Genomic DNA, 20,833 nt, shown 5'->3' on the forward strand with positions numbered 1-20,833 from the left:
TGGTGACATGTGCCTGTAATCCCAGCTACTCTGGAGGCTGAGGCAAGAGAATTACCTGAACCCAGGAGGAGGAGGTTGCAGTGAGCCAAGATCACGCCACTGCACTCCAGCCCTGGGTGACAGAGCAAGACTCTGTCTCAAAAAAAAAAAAAAAAAAAAAGAAGCTCTTCCTCTGTTTCATATTTCATGAATATTACCCTCAATACATTTTCTGCACTCCTAACTTCAACTTGGCAGTCACTTCCCAGGAGATGCAGACTGACATAGGTATTGTACTCAACTTTGAAGTCTTCAGCATCAGCCTGATACACATATAAGAAGATGTCATCCATTCATCCATCATTCATTCATCCATTCATTCAGTGCTTGTATGACTTCATCCCATATCCGGTACTATATTGCACAGTAAGCATAGTGATAATATTAATAAATGTGCAGAATCTGCCCTCAGTAAGAAAGCCTATCACACAATGAGTTGTTAGAGGGAAGTAATACCCCCTGGGGGTGACTGTGATAGATGAGAGAGGACAGCCACATTATCTGGTTTGTGGACCACTTACAGCAGGGGTCCCTAGCCCCTGGGCCACAGACCAGTACTTATCCATGGCCTGTTAGGAACAGGGCTGTACAGTAGGAGGTGAGTGATGGATGAGCAAGTGAAGCTTCATCTGTATTTACAGTCACTCCCCATTGCTTGCATGACCACCTGAGTTCTGCTAATCCTGTCAGATTAGCAGTGGCATTAGATTCTCATAGAAGCGTGAACCCTATTGTGAACTGTGTACGTGAGGGATCTAGACTGCACACTCCTTATGAAAATCTAATGCCTGATGATCTGTCACTGTCTCCCATCACCCCCAGCTGGGACCATCTAGTTGCAGGAACACAAGCTCAGGGTTCCCACTGATTCTACATGATGGTGAGTTGTACAATGCTTTCATTATATATTACAATGTAATCATAATAGGAATAAAGTGCACAATAAATGTAACGTACTTGAATCATGCTGAAACCATCCCCACCCACCACCAGTCCATGGAAAAACCATCTTCCACTAAACCGGTCCCTCATGCCAAAAAGGTTGGGGACCAGTGACTTACAGGATGCCTGGTCCCCATTGGTCTTCAGGGCAATGTCGTTTCTCTCCTGGCGCCCCTTGGTTCCTGAAACTTCTTCCATCTTGTGGATTTCTGACAAGCAGAGTTTGGGGTTATAGTGGAAGAAGAGTTTCCCCTGAGTGATGGTGAGGTTGTGTTTGCTCCAATCCCAGAGCTGCCTTAGGTTCTGGTTGTCCAAGGCATAGAAGGAGTAGTTCCTATGGAAATAACACACACATCTAGTCATTCAACGGCTGGGCTTCCACAACTCCAAGACGGTATGGCCATGCTCGGAGTTGATCTTGTTCAGTGCTACATCCCTAATCCTCTCCACTTGCTTGGCACATACTCAACACATATTTGTTGAATGTGGATAACAGAGGAAGTTGAGGAAGTTTTCATGGCCAAGGAAGGAGGCTCAGCTCAGTCTTGAAGCGGGGTGGTGAGTCTGTGATGGACTCAGGAATAGGTTTTGCAGAAACCAATTCCTATTCTGCAAATAGGGGAAATATTGATAACACAGAGGCACCTAAGCTGAGTTCAGGGAAGAGCAAAGTAGCCTGTTTTGGCCAACAGGTGACAGGAAATAGCTGTAGTTGCAATGGACCAGACCCTCTAGTATACTGCATGCCAGACCAAGACCAAGAACATGTGGCCGTCCTTAATAAGCAGAAAGGAGCCATTGAAGGTTTTTGCTTGTTTGTTTGTTTGTTTGTTTATTGAGATGGAGTCTCACTCTGGTGCTCAGGCTGGAGTGCAGATAATATAGTCTAAACTATATTGTTTAGACCACCTTCTCGAGTCACTTACCAGCTCACGTTGATTAACATGTCCTTTTGTCCCTTTCCCCATTTGCTGTCTGTTCTACAGATGTGAGGCTGGGGCTGAGGCAGCCATCTTGTGACCACGAGGAGCACAAAGATGGAAAGAATCTGGGTCTTCCACAGACCTCCTGCCTATGAGTCAATCTTGATCTAGCTAGTTTGAGTTTCTGCTGTTTTGCTAATAGAGTTTCTAGGACCTCAAGGAGAAGGTTGGAATATACTGGAATATACTGAGACGGAGTTCATCCCAGAAATTAGGATGGACAATTGGGACTAAGAGGGAATGTCCATTTTATGCATGCTAAACTCTACTCACAATGCAGCCCAAACAGCAAATTTAGCAAAAATTCCAGCCTGTACCCTTGAAGGATGGGCACCAAGGTTGGGCTGCTCCCACTTTTGTTTCTCAAGAATGACTATAAAAAAGCTTTTACAATTTTTGGCTGGATGGACCTTTAGGCACATTCCAAGTTCTTTTCTCCCAAGGTTTTACCAGATACACTTTTATTTGTTTTTTTAAAAAATCTTTAAGTTTTTCTTTTTCTTTTCTTTTTTTTTTTTTTGGACGGAGTCTCACTCTATCACCCAGGCTGGAGTGCAGTAGTGTGATCTTGGCTCACTGCAACCTCTGCCTGCCAGGTTCAAGCTATTCTCCTGCCTCAGCCTCCCAAGTAGCTGGGATTACAGGCGTGCACCACCACACCTGACTAATTTTTGTACTTTTAGTAGAGACGGGGTTTCACCATGTTGGCCAGGCTGGTCTCGAACTCCCCGCCTCAAGTGATCCGCCCCCGTTGGCCTCCCAAAATGCTGGGATTACAGGCATCAGCCACCGCGCCTGGCCGAAAAAATCCTTAAGTTTTTCTAATGCACGAACTTCCTAGTTAGCACTCAGGCCATCCACACAATCAGGCCCACGTACCCGATTTCCAAGGTCTCTCCTCGAATCAGACGTAACTTCCGGAAGAAGGAAAGTGACACCAGAGCGTAGGATCGGCGGATTTTTAGATACCCTGAAATTTCTTCAATGAGGCCGAGGTTGGCTTCTAGCTCAGCTGCCAGATTGTCTAAGGAAAGGAGAGAATATCCAGTGGGTTTCTATAGAAATATTTCAATCTTCTCATGATTCTCCATGGTGAGAAGATAACCCTCAGGCTGCAAACGACTGGACATACCCAGCTCAAAACACATCATGCTTAGAACACAATCTGAAGTCCTTAGCATTCCTTAAATGGGTCAAGCATACTTCTGCCCCAGGACCTTGGCACTGGCTGCCTCTGTTGCTCAGAATATTACTCCACCACATATCTCCTTGGCTTGTTCCACCATCATCTCAAACCCTCCTTTCCCACACCAGAGAGTTCTCTAAAATAGCAACCCCAGGCTTGGTGCTGGTGGCTTACGCCTGTAATCCCAGCACCTTGGGAGGGCAAGGCAGGTGGATCACTTGAGGTCAGGAGTTCAAGACCACCCTGGCCAACGTGGTGAAACCCTGTCTCTACTAAAACTACAAAAAAAAAAAAAAAAAAAAAATAGCAACCCCTTTTAGTCTCCATTTCAGAGACTGACAAATGACAGCCCACTGGCCAAACTCCACCTGTTTTGTAAATAAAGTTTTATTGGAACAAAGCCATGCCCGCTAGCTGACATGGGTCCATGGCTGTTTTCATATTACAACAGCAGAGTTGAGTGGCTATGGCAGAGATTGCCCGGCCTGCCGGGCTGAATATATTCATGAAAGAGCCCTTTATAGGGAAAAGTTGCCCATTTCCATTCCACCTATTCCCCTGCTGCACTTCCATTCACAGCACAGACCACAACCTGACCTTACAATATCTGTCGATTTACTTATGTGCAAAAATCCATCAAGGTAAGGACTTTCCCTTACTCACTGTGAGTATTCAATACATGTTTGCTAAAGAAATAAACAAAGGAATGCCTTTTTGCCTGACATCGTATTTCTTTTCTTTTCTTTTCTTTTTTCGAAATGGAGTCTTGGTCTACGGCCCAGGCTGGAGTGTAGTGGTGCGATCTCGGCTCGCTGCAACCTCTGCCTTCCAGGTTCAAGCGATTCTCCTGCCTCAGTCTCCCAAGTAGCTGGGATTACAGGCGTGCACCACCACACCTGACTAATTTTTGTACTTTTAATAGAGACGGGGTTTCACCATGTTGGCCAGGCTGGTCTCGAACTCCCCGCCTCAAGTGATCCGCCCACCTCAGCCTCCCAAAGTGCTGGGATTACAGGTATGAGCCACAGCGCCTGGCTTTTTTTTTTTTTTTTTTTTTTTGAGATGGAGTCTCACTCTGTCGCCCAGGCTGGAGTGCAGTGGCGCGATCTCAGCTCATTGCAACCTCCACTTCCTGAGTTCAAGCGATTCTCCTGCCTCAACCTCCTGCGTAGCTGGGATTACAGGTGCGCACCACCAAGCCTGGATAATTTTTTTTGTATTTTTAGTAGAGACGGGGTTTCACCATGTTGGCCAGGCTGGTCTTAAACTTCTGGCCTCAAGTGATCCACCCACCTCAGCCTCCCAAAGTGTTGGGATTACAGGCATGAGCCACTGCACCCAGCCCTGAGATTTATTTCTGAAAACACAGTCTGCAGTTCTGCAATAGGGCATATTGCCTGATTGTTAAAAACGACGATTCCAAAGCCAGGTGGGGTGGCTCGTATCTGTAATCCCTGCACTTTGAGAGGCTGAGGCAGAAAGATTGCTTGAGCCCAGGAGTTTGAGACCAGTCTGGGCAACATGTGAGAACCTGGCCCTGGAAAAAAATAAAAATAAAAATAAAAATTAGCCAGGCACAGTGACACCTGCCTGTACTCCCAGCTACTTGGGAGGCTGAGGTAGGAGGACTGCATGAGCCCCAGAGTTTGAGGCTACAGTGAGCTAGAGTTGCCCCACTGTACTCCAGCCTGGGCAATGGAGCAAGCCCCCATCTCTAAAAATAAAAATAAAAAAACGTAAATGCAGATTCCTGATGCCCCAACTCCCAACGCAGAAAATGAGAATCTCAAGGTTAGTAAGGCCAAGACTGAGCTGTTCATTTCAGGTTTTGAGGCAGACTCCCAGCATGGTTCTATCCATGGGGGAGCCACTGAATGACCATCCTAAAAGTGCTTTAGGAGCATGCAGCAGAGTCTGCACTGCTTTTCTTCCCCACTTACAGCTCAGAGGGACATGGAGCCCAACAGGCACCCCCGACGCCCCCACAGAGAGCACTCACTGCCTCCTCGAATGTTGATGATCAGACTCCCGTTGATGACGGTGCATCCTCGGAGCTCCTGGGCAGATGTCACCGAGTCGATGGTCTTCTCGCCTTCTAGGAGGTGGCACACCTTGGGACAGGGACCCAGGCATGGGGTGCACAGCAAGCTAAGGACGGAGCAGAGAGAGAGAGACGGCGGGGCGGGGGTTCAGGGTATCCAAGGTCCTTCAGACATCTCAGGCATCTTTCTGCCTGATATGGTATTTCTTTTTGTGTGTGTGTTTGTGTGACAGAGTCTCGCTCTGTTGCCCAGGCTGGAGTGCAGTGGTGCGATCTCAGCTCACTGCAACCTCTGCCTTCTGGATTCAAGAGATTCTCCTGCCTCAGCCTCCACAGTAGCTGGGATTACAGGTGCCCACCACCGCGCCTGGCTGATTTTTCTATTTTTGAGTAGAGACAGGATTTTACCATGTTGGCCAGGCTGGTCTCAAACTCCTGACCTCAAGTGATCCACTCGCCTCAGCCTCCCAAGGTGCTGGGATTACAGGTGTGAGCCACTGCACCCAGCCCTTTCTGCCTGCGACAATATTTCTGAAAACACAGTCTGCCGATCTGCAATAGGGCATATCGCTTGATTGTTAAAAATGTAGATTCTGGAGTCGGGCGTGGTGGCTCCTGTCTGTCATCCCTGCACTTTGAGAGGCCAAGGAGGGAGGGTTGCTTGAGCCTGGGAGTTCGAGAACAGCCTGGGAAGACAGCACATTATGCAGGGTCTCAAGTGATGGCATAAGTCCATAATGCTATGGCAAGGTCTCCTGACCTCAGCATTGTTCACATTTGGGGCCGAGTAATTCTCCACTGTGGTAGTGGGGGTGGCATCCTCTGCATTGGAGGACATTGAGCAGCATCCCTAGGCTCCACTCACGAGCTGCCAGTAGCAACCCTCCCACAGGTTGTGGCAATTAAAAATGTCCTCCAGGAGGCTGGGCGTGGTGGCTCACACCTGTAATCCCAGCAGTTTGGGAGGCTGAGGTGGGTGAATCACGAGGCCAGAAGATCGAGACCATCCTGACTAACACAGTGAAACCCTGTCTCTACTAAAAACACAAAAAATTAGCCAGGCGTGGTGGTGGACGCCTATAGTACCAGCTACTCAGGGAGGCTGAGGCAGGAGGATAGCGTGAACCCACGAGGCGGAGCTTGCAGTGAGCTGAGATCGCGCCACTGCACTCTAGCCTGGGCGACAGACCCAGACTCTGTCTCAAAAAAAAAAAAAAAATGTCCTCTGGGCCAGGTGCAGTGGCTCATGCCTATAATCCCAGCACTTTGGGAGTCCGAGGCAGGCAGATTACCTGAGGTCAGGAGTTCAAGACCAGCCTGGCCAACATGGTAAAATCTTGTCTCTACTAAAAACACAAAAATTAGCTGGGCATGGTGGCGCATGCCTGTAATCTCAGCTACTCAGGAGACTGAGGTAGGAGAATCGCTTGGACCTGGAAGGCGGAGGTTGCAGTGAGCCGAGATAGCGCCACTGCACTCCAGCCTGGGAGACACAGCCAGACTCCATCTCAAAAAAAAAAAAGTCCCCCAACATTGCCAAAAGTCCCCTGGGGAGGGAAGATGCCAGACTGTCCCCAGAAAAGAACCACTGCCTTAAGTGAGAGACTTAGGCCATTACCCTATGGTTGCAGGTCCTCTTGCTTTTACCCCAAAGTGACAAGACTCATATTTTACCCCAAAGTGATGGGACAGGACTCCTGCTGGACCCCACAGTAATGGGATTCACACCATATCCCATGGAGGCAGGACCATGATCTACCCTGTGCATGACAGCAATGGGACTCATGGCAGTATCATGGCGATATATTTTGGATCTGTGTCCCCACCCAAATCTCATGTCAAATTGTAATCCCCAATGTGGGAGGTGGGGCCTGGTGGGAGATGACTGGATCATGGTGGGCGGAGTTCTCATGAATGGTTTAGCACCATACCCCTTGGCAGTGTGTAGTGAGTAAGTTCTCATGAGATCTGGTTGTTTAAAAGTATGTAGCACCACCCGGGCACGGTGGCTCATGCCTGTAATTCCAGCACTTTGGGAGGCCAAGGTGAGCAGATCACTTCAGGCCAGGAGTTCGAGACCAGCCTGGCCAACATGGTGAAACCCCGTCTCCACTAAAAATACAAAAATTAGCCAGGTGTGGTGGTGCCCACCTGTAATCCCAGCTACTGGGGAGGCTGAGGCATGAGAATTGCTTGAACTTGTGAGGTGGAGGCTGCAGTGAGCCGAGATTGTGCCACTGCAGCCCAGCCTAGGTGACAGAGTGAGAATCTGTCTCAAGACAAACAAACAAAACTATGTAGCACCTTCCCCCTTTCTCTCTTCCTCCAGTCATGTAAGATGTGCCTACCTCCCCTTTGCTTTCCACCACAATTGTAAGTTTCCTGAGGTCTCCCCAGAAGCAGAAGCCACTATGCTTCCGTACGGCCTGCAGAACTGTGAGCCAATTAAACCTCTTTTCTTTATAAATTACCCAGTTCCATGTATTCTTTATAGCAGTGCAGAAATGGACTAATGCACGTGGTAATGAGAATGTGCCGTTACCTTGAGCTGATGGGCCTGATGTGGCAGAACTAACAGTTATCCCAACATGGCAGAATTCAACCTGCTACTCCAAGGAGACAGGACATTTGCTGTTCTGTGTGGGATTTGATGCAACTACGGCTGTAACATGACCCCATGTTTAACGGCAAGTGACTTGGGCAGCCTTTGGTTTTGCCAGCCTGCAGCCTGATGCCATCAAACTCACAGCCCCCAGGAGTCCTTTGGGAACCAGTCCTCCCCAACATGGGGTCTCTGAGATCAGTTCTTGGCTGCCAAAGCCCTTCTAGATCCAGGATGGGCACAAGATCCAAGCCAAGCTGAGCACCACCTTCTATTCCTGTGGGGGCTCAGAGGTGGTGGGTACAGAATCAGGTCAGTGCAGTGAGGGTTTTGCTAGAACATGCTGGAAGGGGAAATTGTCTTCCTTCTGGAGGATCTAAGGGTTTTGCCATCTTGCTAGCATGGGGTGAAGGGTGAGGGAGAAGCTGCCTGAAAACAAAACCAACAAAGAGGAAAATAAAGATGAAGGAGACTGATCAGGTACATCGCTTCAGCTTCTTGATACAGCTATACCTGAAGCAACTCCCTGAACTTCTTGGTTATGGGTACCAACAAACTCCTCTAATCTTGGTTAAGTCAATGTTTTTTTTGTTTTGTTTTTGTAAGATGGAGTCTCACTCTTGTTGCTCAGGCTGGAGTACAATGGCACGATCTTGGCTCACTGCAACCTCCGCCTCCCAGGTTCAAGTGATTCTCCTGCCTCAGCCTCCCGAGTAGCTGAGATTACAGGCATGCACCACCATGCCCCATCTAATTTTGTATTTTTTTTTTTTTTTTTTTTTTAGTAGAAACAGGGTTTCTCCATTTTGGTCAGGCTGGTCTCGAACTCCTAACCTCCGGTGATCCACCCGCCTCGGCCTCCCAAAGTGCTGGGATTACAGGTGTGAGCCACCGCGCCTGGCAAGTTAAGCCAATTTGAGTTGGGGTTCTGGTGCATGAAACCACAAGATTCCCAACTGTTACAGTCTCCATTTCTTCAGCTGAAAATAACACCACCAACACCACAGCTTGTGATGAGGAACTCAATGATGGATACCACAAAAGCACTTCGCACACAGAACACAATTTTATCCGTTGCTACAAGGGTCATTTTTTTATTGGTGGCATCATTGTTGCTGCTGCTGTTGTTCTCACACCCCTGGGTATTCAACTCTTCAGAATGATTTTTGTGACTGTAGGATCATAAAGTATGTATCTGGTCTTCATCCTGGTTCTTGGCACAGAGCTTCAAAAACCCTTGGAATTTTCTGAGTCATAGGAATGCTTTTGTTAGGAGTGTTAGGAATGTCGGGGTGACTTGCGGTGGGGGCCTAGATAACATTAGGGTGGTGGGCAGTCACCAGAAAGAACAACCCTGTGATCGGAGGGCTGGGGCTTTTAGGACCTCCAGGGAGAGGAGGGGGCTGGAAATGGCAGTGTTGAATCACATGGTCAACAATTTCAATCAATCATGCCTAAGGAATGAGACTCCATTTAAAACTCTGGATACTGGGCTGGGTGCAGTGCCTCACGCCTGTAATCCTAGCACTTTGGGAGGCTGAGGCAGGTGAATCACGAGGTCAGGAGTTCAAGACCAGCTTGGCCAACATGGTGAAACCCCGTCTCTACTAAAAATACAAAAATTAGCCATGCATGGTGGTGCACGCCTGTAGTCCCAGCTACTTGGGAGGCTGAGGCAGGAGAATCGCTTGAACCTGGGATGTGGAGGTTGCAGTGAGCTGAGATTGAGCCACTGCACTCTAGCCTGGGTGACAGAGTGAGACTCCGTCTCAAAACAAACAAACAAACAAAAACTCTGGACACCGAAGCTCAGTAGTATTTCCCAGTTGGTGGACACATCAGTATGTCAAGAGGGTGATACATGCTGTTGCCACGAGGAGGCAATACGGAAATTCTGCATCTAGAATTCTCCCAGATCTTGCCCTATGTGTATCCTTTATAATAAAACTATAATTGTATAGCAGGGTTTTTAAATTTGAGACAAGATCTTGCTCTGCCACCCAGGCTGGGGTGCACTGGCACAATCTTAGCTCACTGCAGCCTCGAACTCCTGGGCTCAAGCGATCCTCCTGCTTAAGCCCCCCAAGTACCTGGGACTACAGGCATGCACCCCCACACCTGGCTAATGTTTTTAAATTTTTGTAGAGATGGGGTCTCGCTATGTTGTCCAGGCTGGTCTCAAAACTCTAGGCTCGAGTGAGTCTCCCACCTTGGCCTCCCAAAGTGCTGGGATTACAGGCATGAGCCACCACACCTGGCCAGGTTTATTTTCGTTCAGTGAGTTCCTTCTAGTAAATTATCAAACCCAAAGAGTTTGTGGGAATCCTCCAATTTAGAGCCAGTTAGTCAGAAGTGTGGGTGGCTGGGGGAGCCCCAAGATGCTGCCAGTGTCTGAAGCAAGAGAAATCTCATGGAGGGCTGAGCCTTAAACTTGTGGAGTCTGATGCTAACTTTAGAGGAGGATGGTGTCAGAACGGTGTTGCAGTACACCCAGGTAGTGGCAGAACAGCTGAAGCAGAAACAAAATACTGACCAAATGTTTGACTTCTTTTATTGCCTCTATTCTTATTATGTGGCAGGCAATGCTCTAAGCCTGGAGTTGGCAAACAGTGGGCTGGGAGCCAAATCCAGTAGGCCACCTGTTTTTGCAAATAATATCCTATTGGAATATGGCCACATTTATTGGTTAGTATATCGTCTAACCCTGCTTTCACGCTGCAAAGGCAGAGTTAAGTAGCTCCAACAGAGACCATATGGCCCTGAGAGCTGAAAATATTTACTATCTGGCCCTTGGCCAACCTCTGTTCTCAGCTGCCGGTATACATGAGTGAACAAAGCAGATAATACGCTTTCCCAGTGGGAAATTATAAGTGACCATGAGTTCTTTGCAGCCTCTCCCACCAAGAAGTGGAGTCTATGTTCCCACCTGTTGAATCTGGGCTTGGCCATATGGCTTGCTTTGGCCAATGGAATATTTGCAAATGTGATACAAGCTGAGGCTTGAAAAGCACTTGAACATTGAGGTCTGCCCTTCCTGGCTGCTGGGGTGAGAGACTTATGGAGAGAGACCCCCACTGACCATCTAAGACACAAGAGGCTCCCTTAAACCATCAGCCATAGCTAAACAGGCCCAGGCCAGACAAACCTTCAGTCAACACATAAAATCATCAGAGCTCCTAAAGGAGTGTTTTAAGCCATGAAGCACTGAGGTGGTTTTGTTACGCAACAAGAGCTAGCTGATACACTCACAAAGCTTATCATCTGGTTGGAGAGAGTAAATAAATTGACAACAAAGGCTAGGTGCAGTGGCTCAGGCCCTGTAATCTCAGCACTTTGGGAAGCCAAGCTGGAAGGATCACTTAAACTCAGGAGTTCAAGACGAGCCTGGGGTATATAGCAAGACCCCCATCACTACAAAATTTTTTTTAGCCAGGTGTGGTGGTGTGTACCTATATAGTCCCAGCTACTCAGGAGGCTGTGGCAGGAGGATCTTTTGAGCCCAGGCGGTTGAGACCACAGTGAGCCATGTGGGTGCCACTGCACTCTAGCCTGGGTGACAGAGCAAGACCTTGTCTCAAAAAAAAAAAAAAAAAAAAAAAAGACAATAAAAATATCAGCTAGTGACAAATCAAAGAGTTAAAACTAAATGATGTGACAGAGAGTGCACGGATGATTGACTCAGACAGGAAGGATTTGCCAAGGAGGTAACTTTTAAGCTGCCATCTAGATGACCAGGAGAAAAAATGGATCATTCTCATATGCAGGGACAAGCATTTTAGGAAGAGGGAACAGCTAATGCAAAGGCACAGAGGAAAGCAGATGTAGCAAAGTTGCAGGAAAAGCTCCTGCGGTAACGGCCACGGCCAAGGGGCACCGGAATGAAATGAAAATGAGAACTGGCCAAGCCTTCCCGATGAGGAGTTTGGATTCTGTCCATTGGTCTTGGGGAGCCACTGGAGGGTTTTAGGGAAGGACGTGGCATATGATCAGATGACCACTTTTATTTTTTCTTTTGAGACAGAGTCTCACTCTGTCGCCGAGACTGGAGGGCAGTGGCACACTCTCGGCTCACTGCAACCTCCACCTCCCGGGTTCAAGCAATTCTGCTGTCTCAGCCTCCCGAGTAGCTGGGATTACAGGCACCCGCCACCACGCCTGGCTAATTTTTGTATTTTTAGTAGAGACGGGGTTTCACCATGTTGGTCAGGCTGGTCTCGAAATCCTGACCTCACGTGATCCACCCACCTCGGCCTCCCAAAGTGCTGGGGTTACAGGCGTGAGCCACTGCACCCGGCCCAGGTGGCCACTTTTAACCAGTGTCACTAGAATGGAAGCAGGAGCAAAGAGATTGTTCAAGGGGACTGGGTCAGACATGATGGTGAAACAGATGGAGTTGTAGACAAATTTGAGACCTCAGCTTAATAGGAAGAAGTGAGAGAGGCCAACAAGAATCAAGGATTTTAGGTAATTCTCCCCTTCCCAATGGATACCCCATACTCATTGAAAATTTATTCATCACAAATATCTGGTCCTCCTCATCTCAGGAAGCAGCACTGTGCTATTACATCCAGCAGGTACTTTGGAACGACAGTAGATGGTGAGACCTTTTTTTTTTTTTTGGAGATGCAGTTTCACTCTTGTCACCCAGGCTAAAGTGCAATGGCATGATCTCAGCTCACTGCAACCTCTGCCTCCTGGGTTCAAGCAATTCTCATGCCTCAGCCTCCCGAGTAGCTGGGATAACAGGTATGCATCACCATGCCCAGCTATTTTTTTTTTTTTTTTTTTTGTATTTTTAGTAAAGACAGGGTTTCACCATGGTGGCCAGGCTGATCTCGAACTCCTGCCCTCAGATGATCCATCCACTTCGGCCTCCCAAAGTGCTGGGATTACAGGCATAAGCCACTGTGCCTGGCCAAGACCTTTTAACATGAGTTCCCAGAACTCTGCTCTGAAAACATCAAGAACTCCTTCCCAGATAAGCCACAAGAATGGAAGAAAACATCTGGCCCTATTTGATATCAAACCATATTAGAAAATGCCACAGAACTATAAAGTCTTTCATAAGATAAGAAGAAAAGCTTCAGGCCAGGTGCGGTTGCTCATGCCTGTAATCCCAGCACTTTGGGAGGCCGAGGTGGGTGGATCACTTGAGGTCAGGAGTTCAAGACCAGCCTGGCCAACATGGTGAAACCCCAACTCTACTAAAAATACAAGAAAAAATTAGCTGGGTATGGTGACAGATGTCTGTAATCCCAGCTACTTAGAGGCTAAGGCAGGAGAATCACTTGAACCCGGGAGGCTGAGTTGCGGTGAGCCAAGATCGCACCATTGCACTTCAGTCTGGGCAACAAGAATGAAACTCCATCTCAAAAAAACAAAAGCACAAACAAAAAAAATTGGCCAGGCTTGTTGCCTCACACCTGTAATCCCAGCTACTTGGGAGGCTGAGGCAGGAGAATGGCTTGAACCTGGAAGGCAGAGGTTGCAGTGAGCTGAGATCATGCCACTGCACTCCAGTCTGGGTGACAGAGTGAGGCTCTGTCTCAAAATTAAATAATTAATTAATTAATTAATTAAAAGCTTCAGAAATAAAAAATATTAATTTTTTTAAACCTATGCAATAAAATACTGTGACAATGCACCATCCTTTCCTTTGTTTTCTTCCATTCAGGAAAGGTCCCAGATGCCAAGGATGTGCTGTCAATTTCTCAGGGTTTCTGTTTTAGCATCTCCTGTATCATCAGTGAGAAAATCAAAGGAGGTTGCTATATTTCTCAGGCCGTAGTTAAGGTGAGGGAAAAAAATGCCATTTATTTAAGGCCAATGTCTTTTAAACAAACATCTTGCCAGAAGATATTAACCCATTTTTTTTAATTTCAATTGTGATTTTAAAAAGAAAGAAATAAATGAATCAAAAGGAATATGGCCATTTCCTCAATCTTGGGAATACATTGGCCAAAAAAAAAAAAAAAAAAAAAAAAACCTAAAACAAAAGTCTGTCTGGTATGCAAAGGTGATTTATAGACCCTTTTGGTCAATAAAGCCAAAAGGTTTTTTTGGTAGGTTTTTATCAACAACGAACAAAACAAAACATATTGTACTTGCAGGTTTCACAAACACTCAAAGAAAGAGTCATAAGAACTGAAATTACAGCTTGTTTTCCTTCCCGCCCTCTCCACCCAGGGAAATAAAATTTCCCACCACAACACTCCCGCTTGGCTAATTCTCAAGTCTGAAGAGGAAGATACTTTACGTAAGCAGGTCAGCTCAAGGCCTCTTGATGTGTGTCTGTTTCTGATTTGTTTTTGTGTTGTTTTGTGGTGGTGTGTGTGTGTGTTTTTAAAACAAAACATAAAACCTCAATATAAAAACCAGGAAACAGATTTTTGCAACTCAGTTACAGCCCCAAAATAGCTCATGGAAGAAGCTAACAGTACGAACAGAAAGTCTGCAATGTGCGTAGGAAATCTGACTCACTGCCGAAGAGAGAAAACCCTGCTATTTCTCACCCAAACGGCAGGAAATGGTTTGATTATACTGTCCTTCAGAGAACAGCAAAGCCCTGAGAATAATGCAGAAGTGAGTCTCTTCCTCCTGGAGACAGTATGTTCTGGGCTAATCTTGGCACATCACCAGGCTACAGGTCAGGGAAGACACGAAAGACCTTGGTATATCCTTGATGTGACAATGATGAAGCTACATCAGTGAGGACAGGCCACGTGGAGGATTTTAGGGAAAACCAAGGACTCTGTCCTTATTATATTTTCTTGTTCTGAAGCCAAGCACAGAAAGCTTAGAACTGGGGTCCAAAATGCCAGACTGGGCGCGGTGGCTCACACCTGCAATCACAGCACTTTGAGAGACCGAGGCAGGCGGACCACCTGAGGTTGGGAGTTCGAGACCAGCCTGACCAACGTGGCGAAACCCTGTCTCCATTAAAAATACAAAAATTAGCTGGGCATGGTGACAGGCACCTGCAGTCCCAGCTGCTTGGGAGGCTGAGGCAGGAAAATCGCTTGAACCCAGGAGGCAGAGGTTGCAGTGAGCCAGGTTCGTGCCACTGCACTCCGGCTTGGGTGACAGCGCAAGAATCCATCTCAAAAAAAAAAGAATGGTGGGCACAATGCCAGAAGTATATACTATCTGGTCCTTTAGAGAAAAAGGTAGTCAACTCCTGCTCCCAAGTCCAGGACCAAAACAGGGTGCAAAAGTAGCATCTGAGAGCAGAGACCTCACTCATAGCCAATTAACCCTGGGTTTGCACACAGTTTTAACAAGCGGCATCATCACAACCAACCCCATGTTCCTTCTCCTCTTGGCTGCCCCCCAGACCTACATCCAGAACTCACTTGCTGGAATTCATCGTGTACCCGGAGGGACACTCAGGGATGCACTTGTTGTTGTGAATGACGTACTGGTGGCAGCCCTGCCTCCGCGAGTTCTTGCATTTGTGGTGCAGGTCCTGGCAGAAGCTGAAGTTCACACAGCGCCAGTCCTGGAAGTGGTAGTACGGGGGCGGGCAGGTCTCCACACACCTGCCGTCCAGGTAGAAGTTGCGGCAGGCCACGCACTTGGTGGGGTCGTCGGGCTCAGAACAGTTGCCCAGGCACTCGCTGTGGCAACAGAGGCCTTCGGCGGTGCAGCCGTGTGACTTACAGATGGTCGGGCAAACTGGAGAGAGAGAGAGAGAGAGAGGGAAATAAATAAATAAATAAATAAATGGCTTTGTCCAATTCCTGTCTGCATATGCAGCAATTCTGGATCAGACAGTGAAAGCCAACCAAATACTAACAATAAAAGCGGCACTTCTACATCATTACCCACATGGCAGACATATCTATTAACTGGTTTAAGCCTCCAAACCATTGGTGTGCTTGTAAATGTTTAACAGCTGCCTGAGGGAGGGGCCCAGATTTATATAGCATTTGCCAATTTCCATGGTGTAAATATTCCTACCAGTGGTGGATTTCAGGCTACCAACATGAAGTTACTAAACATAAGCTGGCAAAAGATACATAGTAGCATTCCTCTAAATAGTATTTATAAGTATACACAAAATGTACCTACTATTGACACAAAAGCAGTAAATAACCTCAACAGCACAAATAATAGGAAAACATCCTATATTAGGAGGTGGTAAGTTTTGAGTATTTGTTACTTTTAAAAACCTTTGTTAATTTAAAAACTTTTGTTTTTAATGTAATTTGTTTCATTGTAGGTTTATGTAATTTGCATAAATATCCATGTTTAACAAATGGCTCACAAATTGCCTGAAAATGTCACCACTGGCTCTAGCAAGCCAACTCCAGCATGCTGCTGCACCCCACATGTGAAGTAGATACACTGTTATCTCCTTTTTTGTTTTACAAATGGGGAAACTGAGGTACAGCCAGGTTAAGTAACTTGCCCCCACACCACTGATTGCTTCAACAGACATTTGCTTGCACTAATCTAGATACTGTGGCCACTATGGGGAAAAAGTGGCTGCAGATCCTGTCTTTGGGAGCACAAGGTCTAATGGAGGAGACATGTTAGTTACTTAAACATGCAAATGTGGCTTGGTGCGGTGGCTTATGCCTGTAATCCCAGCACTTTGGGAGGTCAAGGCGGGTAGATCACCTGAGGCCAGGAGTTTTGAGACCAGCCTGGCCAACGTGGTGAAACCCTGTCTCTACTAAAAATACAAAAATTAGCCGGGTGTGGTGGTGCACCCCTGTAATCCCAGCTGCTCAGGAGGCTGAGGCACGAGAATCACTTGAATCCGGGAGGTGGAGGTTGCAGTGAGCCAAGATCGTGCCATTACACTCCAGCCTGGGCGACAAGAGCAAAATTCTGTCAAAAAAAAAAAAAAAAAAAAGAAAGAAAGAAAGAGAGAGAGAGGAAGGAAGGAAGAAGGGAGGGAGGGAGGGAGAAAGAAAGAAAAAAAAAGGCTTGGTGTGGTGGCTCACGCCTGTAATCCTAGCACTTTGGGAGGCCAAGGTGGGCGGATCACCTGAGGTCAGGAGGTCGAGACCAGCCTGGCCAATGTGGTGAAACCCTGTCTCTACTGAAAATACAAACAATTAGCCAGGTGTGGTGGTGGGCGTCTGTAATCCCAGCTACTCAGGAGGCTGAGGCAGGAGAATTGCTTGAACCTGGGAGGTGGAGGTTGCAGGGAGCCGAGATCATGCCACTGCACTCCAGCCTTGGTGACGGAGGGAGACTCTGTCTCAAAACAAAAAACAAAACAAAACAAAACAAAAGAAAGAAAGTTGGGAGTGTTCTTCACCCCAAATCCCCAGATTGTGATTCTCAGCACAGTGGATCCCACCGGCCAAACTCAGGGAACAGAAGTGGCCCCAGAAGCTATATCCATATATGAACAGCACCGTCTGGTCGAACTTTCTGCGATGACGGAAATGTTCTCTATCTGGGCCGTCAAACATAGTAGCCACTTCTGCCCTGTGGCTTCTGAATGTGCTTAGTGCAACTAGGAAATCCGATTTTTTTTTTAATTGTGGTAAAATACACATAGCATAAAATTCACCATTGTAATCATGTTTAAATGTATAGTTCAGTGGTATTAAATACTTTTATGTGGCTATGCAACCATCACCATCACCCATCTCCAGAACTTTCTCATCTTAACCAAACTGAAACTCTGCCCCCATGAAACAGTCACACTCACCCTCCTCCCCAACTCCTGGCACCTCCCACTTTACTTTCTTTTTCTTGTCTTTTCTTTTTTTTTAATTTTTATTTTTTGAGACAGAGGCTTGCTTTGTTGCCCAGGCTGGGGTACAGTGGCGCCATCTCAGCTCACTGTAACCTCCGCCTCCTGGGTTCAAGCGATTCTCCTGCCTCAGCCTCCAGAGTAGCTGGGATTACAGACGCACACCACCACGCCCAGCTAATTTTTGTATTTTTAGTAGAGACGAGGTTTCGCCATGTCGGCCAGGCTGGTCTTGAACTCCTGACCTCGTGATCCTCCTGCCTCAGCCTCCCAAAGTGCAGGGATTACAGGCGTGAGCCACTGCGCCCGGAATCCCATTTTACTTTCTGTCTCTGATGACTCTAGGAACCTCATATAAGTGGAATAATATAGGATTTATTCTTTTTTTTTTTAATTTATTTTGAGATGGAGTCTCACTCTGTCACTCAGGCTGGAGTGCAGTGACTCGACCTCGGCTCACTGCAACCTCCACCTCCTGGGTTCAAGGAATTCTCCTGCCTCAGCCTTGAGTAGTTGGGATTACAGGTGCCCACCACCACGCCCCGCTAATTGTTTTGTATTTTTAGTAGAGACGGTTTCATCATGTTGGCCAGGCTGGTCTCGAACTCCCAACCTCAAGTGATCCACTCACCTTGGCCTCCCAAAGTACTGGAATCACAGGTGTGAGCCACCATGCCCAGCCTAGCTGCAGTATTTTACATTCCCACCAACAGTGTACCAGGGCTCCATTTTTTACGAAGGAACAAAACTTTTAACTGCATTTCATTTTAATTTCAGTTTAAAATTTTTTTAAAGTTTTACATTGATACACAATATTTTACACATTTATGGGGTACATGTGATATTCTGTCACATGGATAAAATGTGTAACGATTTCTTTTTTGTGTGTGTGATGGGGTCTGGCTCTGTCACTTAGGCTCTGGGGTACAGTGACACAGTTACAGTTCACTGCAGCCTCAATCTCCTGGGCTCAGGTGATCCTCCCACCTCGGTCTCTGGGGTAGCTGGAATAATGGACATGCGCCACTACGCCCAGCTAAGTTTTTAACTTTTTGTAGAAATGGGGTCTCACTATGTTGCCCAGGCTGGTCTCGAACTCCTGGCTCAAGCGATCCTCCCACCTCAGCCTCCCAAAGTGCTGAGATTACAGGTATGAGCCACTGCGCCTGACACAATTCCAGTGTTTACTAGCCACAGATGACTACCGTCTCCCACACTAAGTGAGGGCATACAAAATAAAAGCCGACTCCCTACAGGCCTTGGGGGGTCTAATCCCTGCGAGTCTTGCTAAATCCTTCTCCCAGGCTAGCCTCCTTTCTGCACCTCCCACCCACACACACCCAGGCTCAGCCCTACCTTAGGACCTTGCACAAGCTGTTCTGGGTGGAGCACCCCGGTCCCTTGTCCCCTTGTGACTTGCTCCTTTGCATCCTTCAGGTCCTTACACAGACCTTCCCTGACTTCCCCAGCAGAAGTTGCCCTTCTTTCTCCATTCATAAGCTAACACGTTATCTCATTACATTTTCCTTATGGCATGGATCACTCTTGAAAATTATCTTGGGGCCGGGCGCAGGGGCTCACACCTGTAATCCCAGCACTTTGGGAGGCTGAGGTGGGTGGATTATTTGAGGTCAGGAGTTCGAGACCAGCCTGGCCAACATGGTAGAACCCCAACTCTACTAAAAATACAGAAATTAGCCGGGCATGGTGGTGGGCGCCTGTAATCCCAGCTACTCAGAAGGCTGAGGCACGAGAATCACTTGAACCTGGGAGGTGGAGGTTGCAGTGAGCTGATATCACGCCACTGCACTCCAGGCTGGTTCACAGAGTGAGACTCTGTCAAAAAAAAAAAAAAAAAAAAAAAAACAAGAATTAGGAAGTTCTAATAGGGCTAAGCACAGTGGCTGATGCTTGTAATCCCAGCACTTTGAGAGGCTGAGGCGGGTGGATCAATTGAGGTCAGGAGTTCAAGACGACCAGCCTGACCAACATGGTGAAACCCGTCTCTACTAAAAATACAAAAATTAGTCGGGTGTGGTGGTGCTTGCCTATAATCCCAGCTACTCGGGAGGCTGAGGCAGGAGAATCGCTTGAACGCAGGAGGAGTTTGCAGTGAGTCAAGATTGTGCCATTGAACCCCAGCCTAGGTGACAGAGCGAGACTCCATCTCAAAAAAAAGCGGGGGGGGATTGTTAATAAGAGTCCCTTCCTTCCTTCTTAAGGTTGTTGCAAGAAATAAACAGGATGACGTCGGTAACACATCAGATTCTTTGATAGAGACATTTTTAGGCTTGATAGAAATTAACTACAGAGGGTATCTATAATTATCATAATTATCAACATCATTAACACTGATCTGTCTGTGGGAACCTGAGGGCTGAAATTCAATTGGAGGAAGTAATATACAAGGCAGACAACAATTATCCAGGGCCCACAGAGTTCCAGCGCTCTGGCAAGGACACACACACAAGAGGAAGGGGCTTGTTTCCTGGGCTGGAGCCACTTCACAGGGTCAGCCCTTTCATTCAAAAGAGGCTTCATCAATGGCCTAACACAAACCTCTCAAACACATAAGTCCTTCTGGCCTAGACAATGGGAAGAAAAATTATCCAACCATTGCAAACAAGGCCAGAGGCTGCGAGACTTTGCAAACCTGTGTTGGAGCCCTATCTGACAGGCCCATCTGAGCTATTTCATTTGTCAGCACAGGAGTTGGTCAACTTTTTCTGCAAAGGGCCACAAGCAAATACTCGAGGCTTTGCCGGACATACAGTGTCGGCTGAAACTACTCAACTCTGCCATGCTGGCATGATAGCAGCCACGGACATATGTACATGAAGACGCATGGCTGGGTCCAATAAAACTTTATTTACAAAAGCAAGTGATGGGCCAGATAGTTTATCAACCTGCACTAGTTAAATGTACCTGTAATTGATTTTACTATTTTTTTATTTTGAAACGGAGTCTCGCTCTGTTGTCCAGGCTGAAGTACAGCGGTGCCATCTCCGCTCACTGTAAACTCTGTGTCCCAGGTTCAAGCAATTCTCCTGCCTCAGCCTCCTGAGTAGCTGGGATTACAGGTACCCGCCACCATGCCTGGATAATTTTTGTATTTTTAGTAGAGACTGGGTTTCACCATGTTGGCCAGTCTGGTCTCGAACTCCTGACCTCAAGTGATCTGCCCACCTTGGCCTCCCAAAGTGCTGGGATTATAGGCATGACCCACTATGCCTGGCCGATTTTACTATTTCTATTAGGGACTAGACTCAAGGAAATTAGTGTTAACTTACAGACAGATATGCTGCAAATTATTTTCATCTCAGAG

General features: G+C 47.1%; 1 protein-coding gene across 4 annotated transcripts in view; it reads right to left on the reverse strand.

The window, feature by feature from the left end:
- Positions 1-20,833, reverse strand: part of INSR (insulin receptor) — a 181,233-nt gene that overhangs the window by 55,429 nt on the left and 104,971 nt on the right. For all 4 annotated transcript variants that reach the window (XM_054465662.2, XM_054465659.2, XM_054465663.2 and 1 more), the window contains exons 3-6: positions 15,146-15,467; positions 5,150-5,298; positions 2,844-2,988; positions 1,101-1,315 (exon numbers count right to left, since the gene is read on the reverse strand). In XM_054465662.2, the coding sequence (XP_054321637.1) occupies positions 1,101-1,315; positions 2,844-2,988; positions 5,150-5,298; positions 15,146-15,467 (831 nt within the window). The remainder of the gene's footprint in view (positions 1-1,100; positions 1,316-2,843; positions 2,989-5,149; positions 5,299-15,145; positions 15,468-20,833) is intronic.

This window comes from Pongo pygmaeus, chromosome 20 (genome assembly GCF_028885625.2).
Source record: "Pongo pygmaeus isolate AG05252 chromosome 20, NHGRI_mPonPyg2-v2.0_pri, whole genome shotgun sequence".
NCBI lineage: Eukaryota > Metazoa > Chordata > Mammalia > Primates > Hominidae > Pongo > Pongo pygmaeus.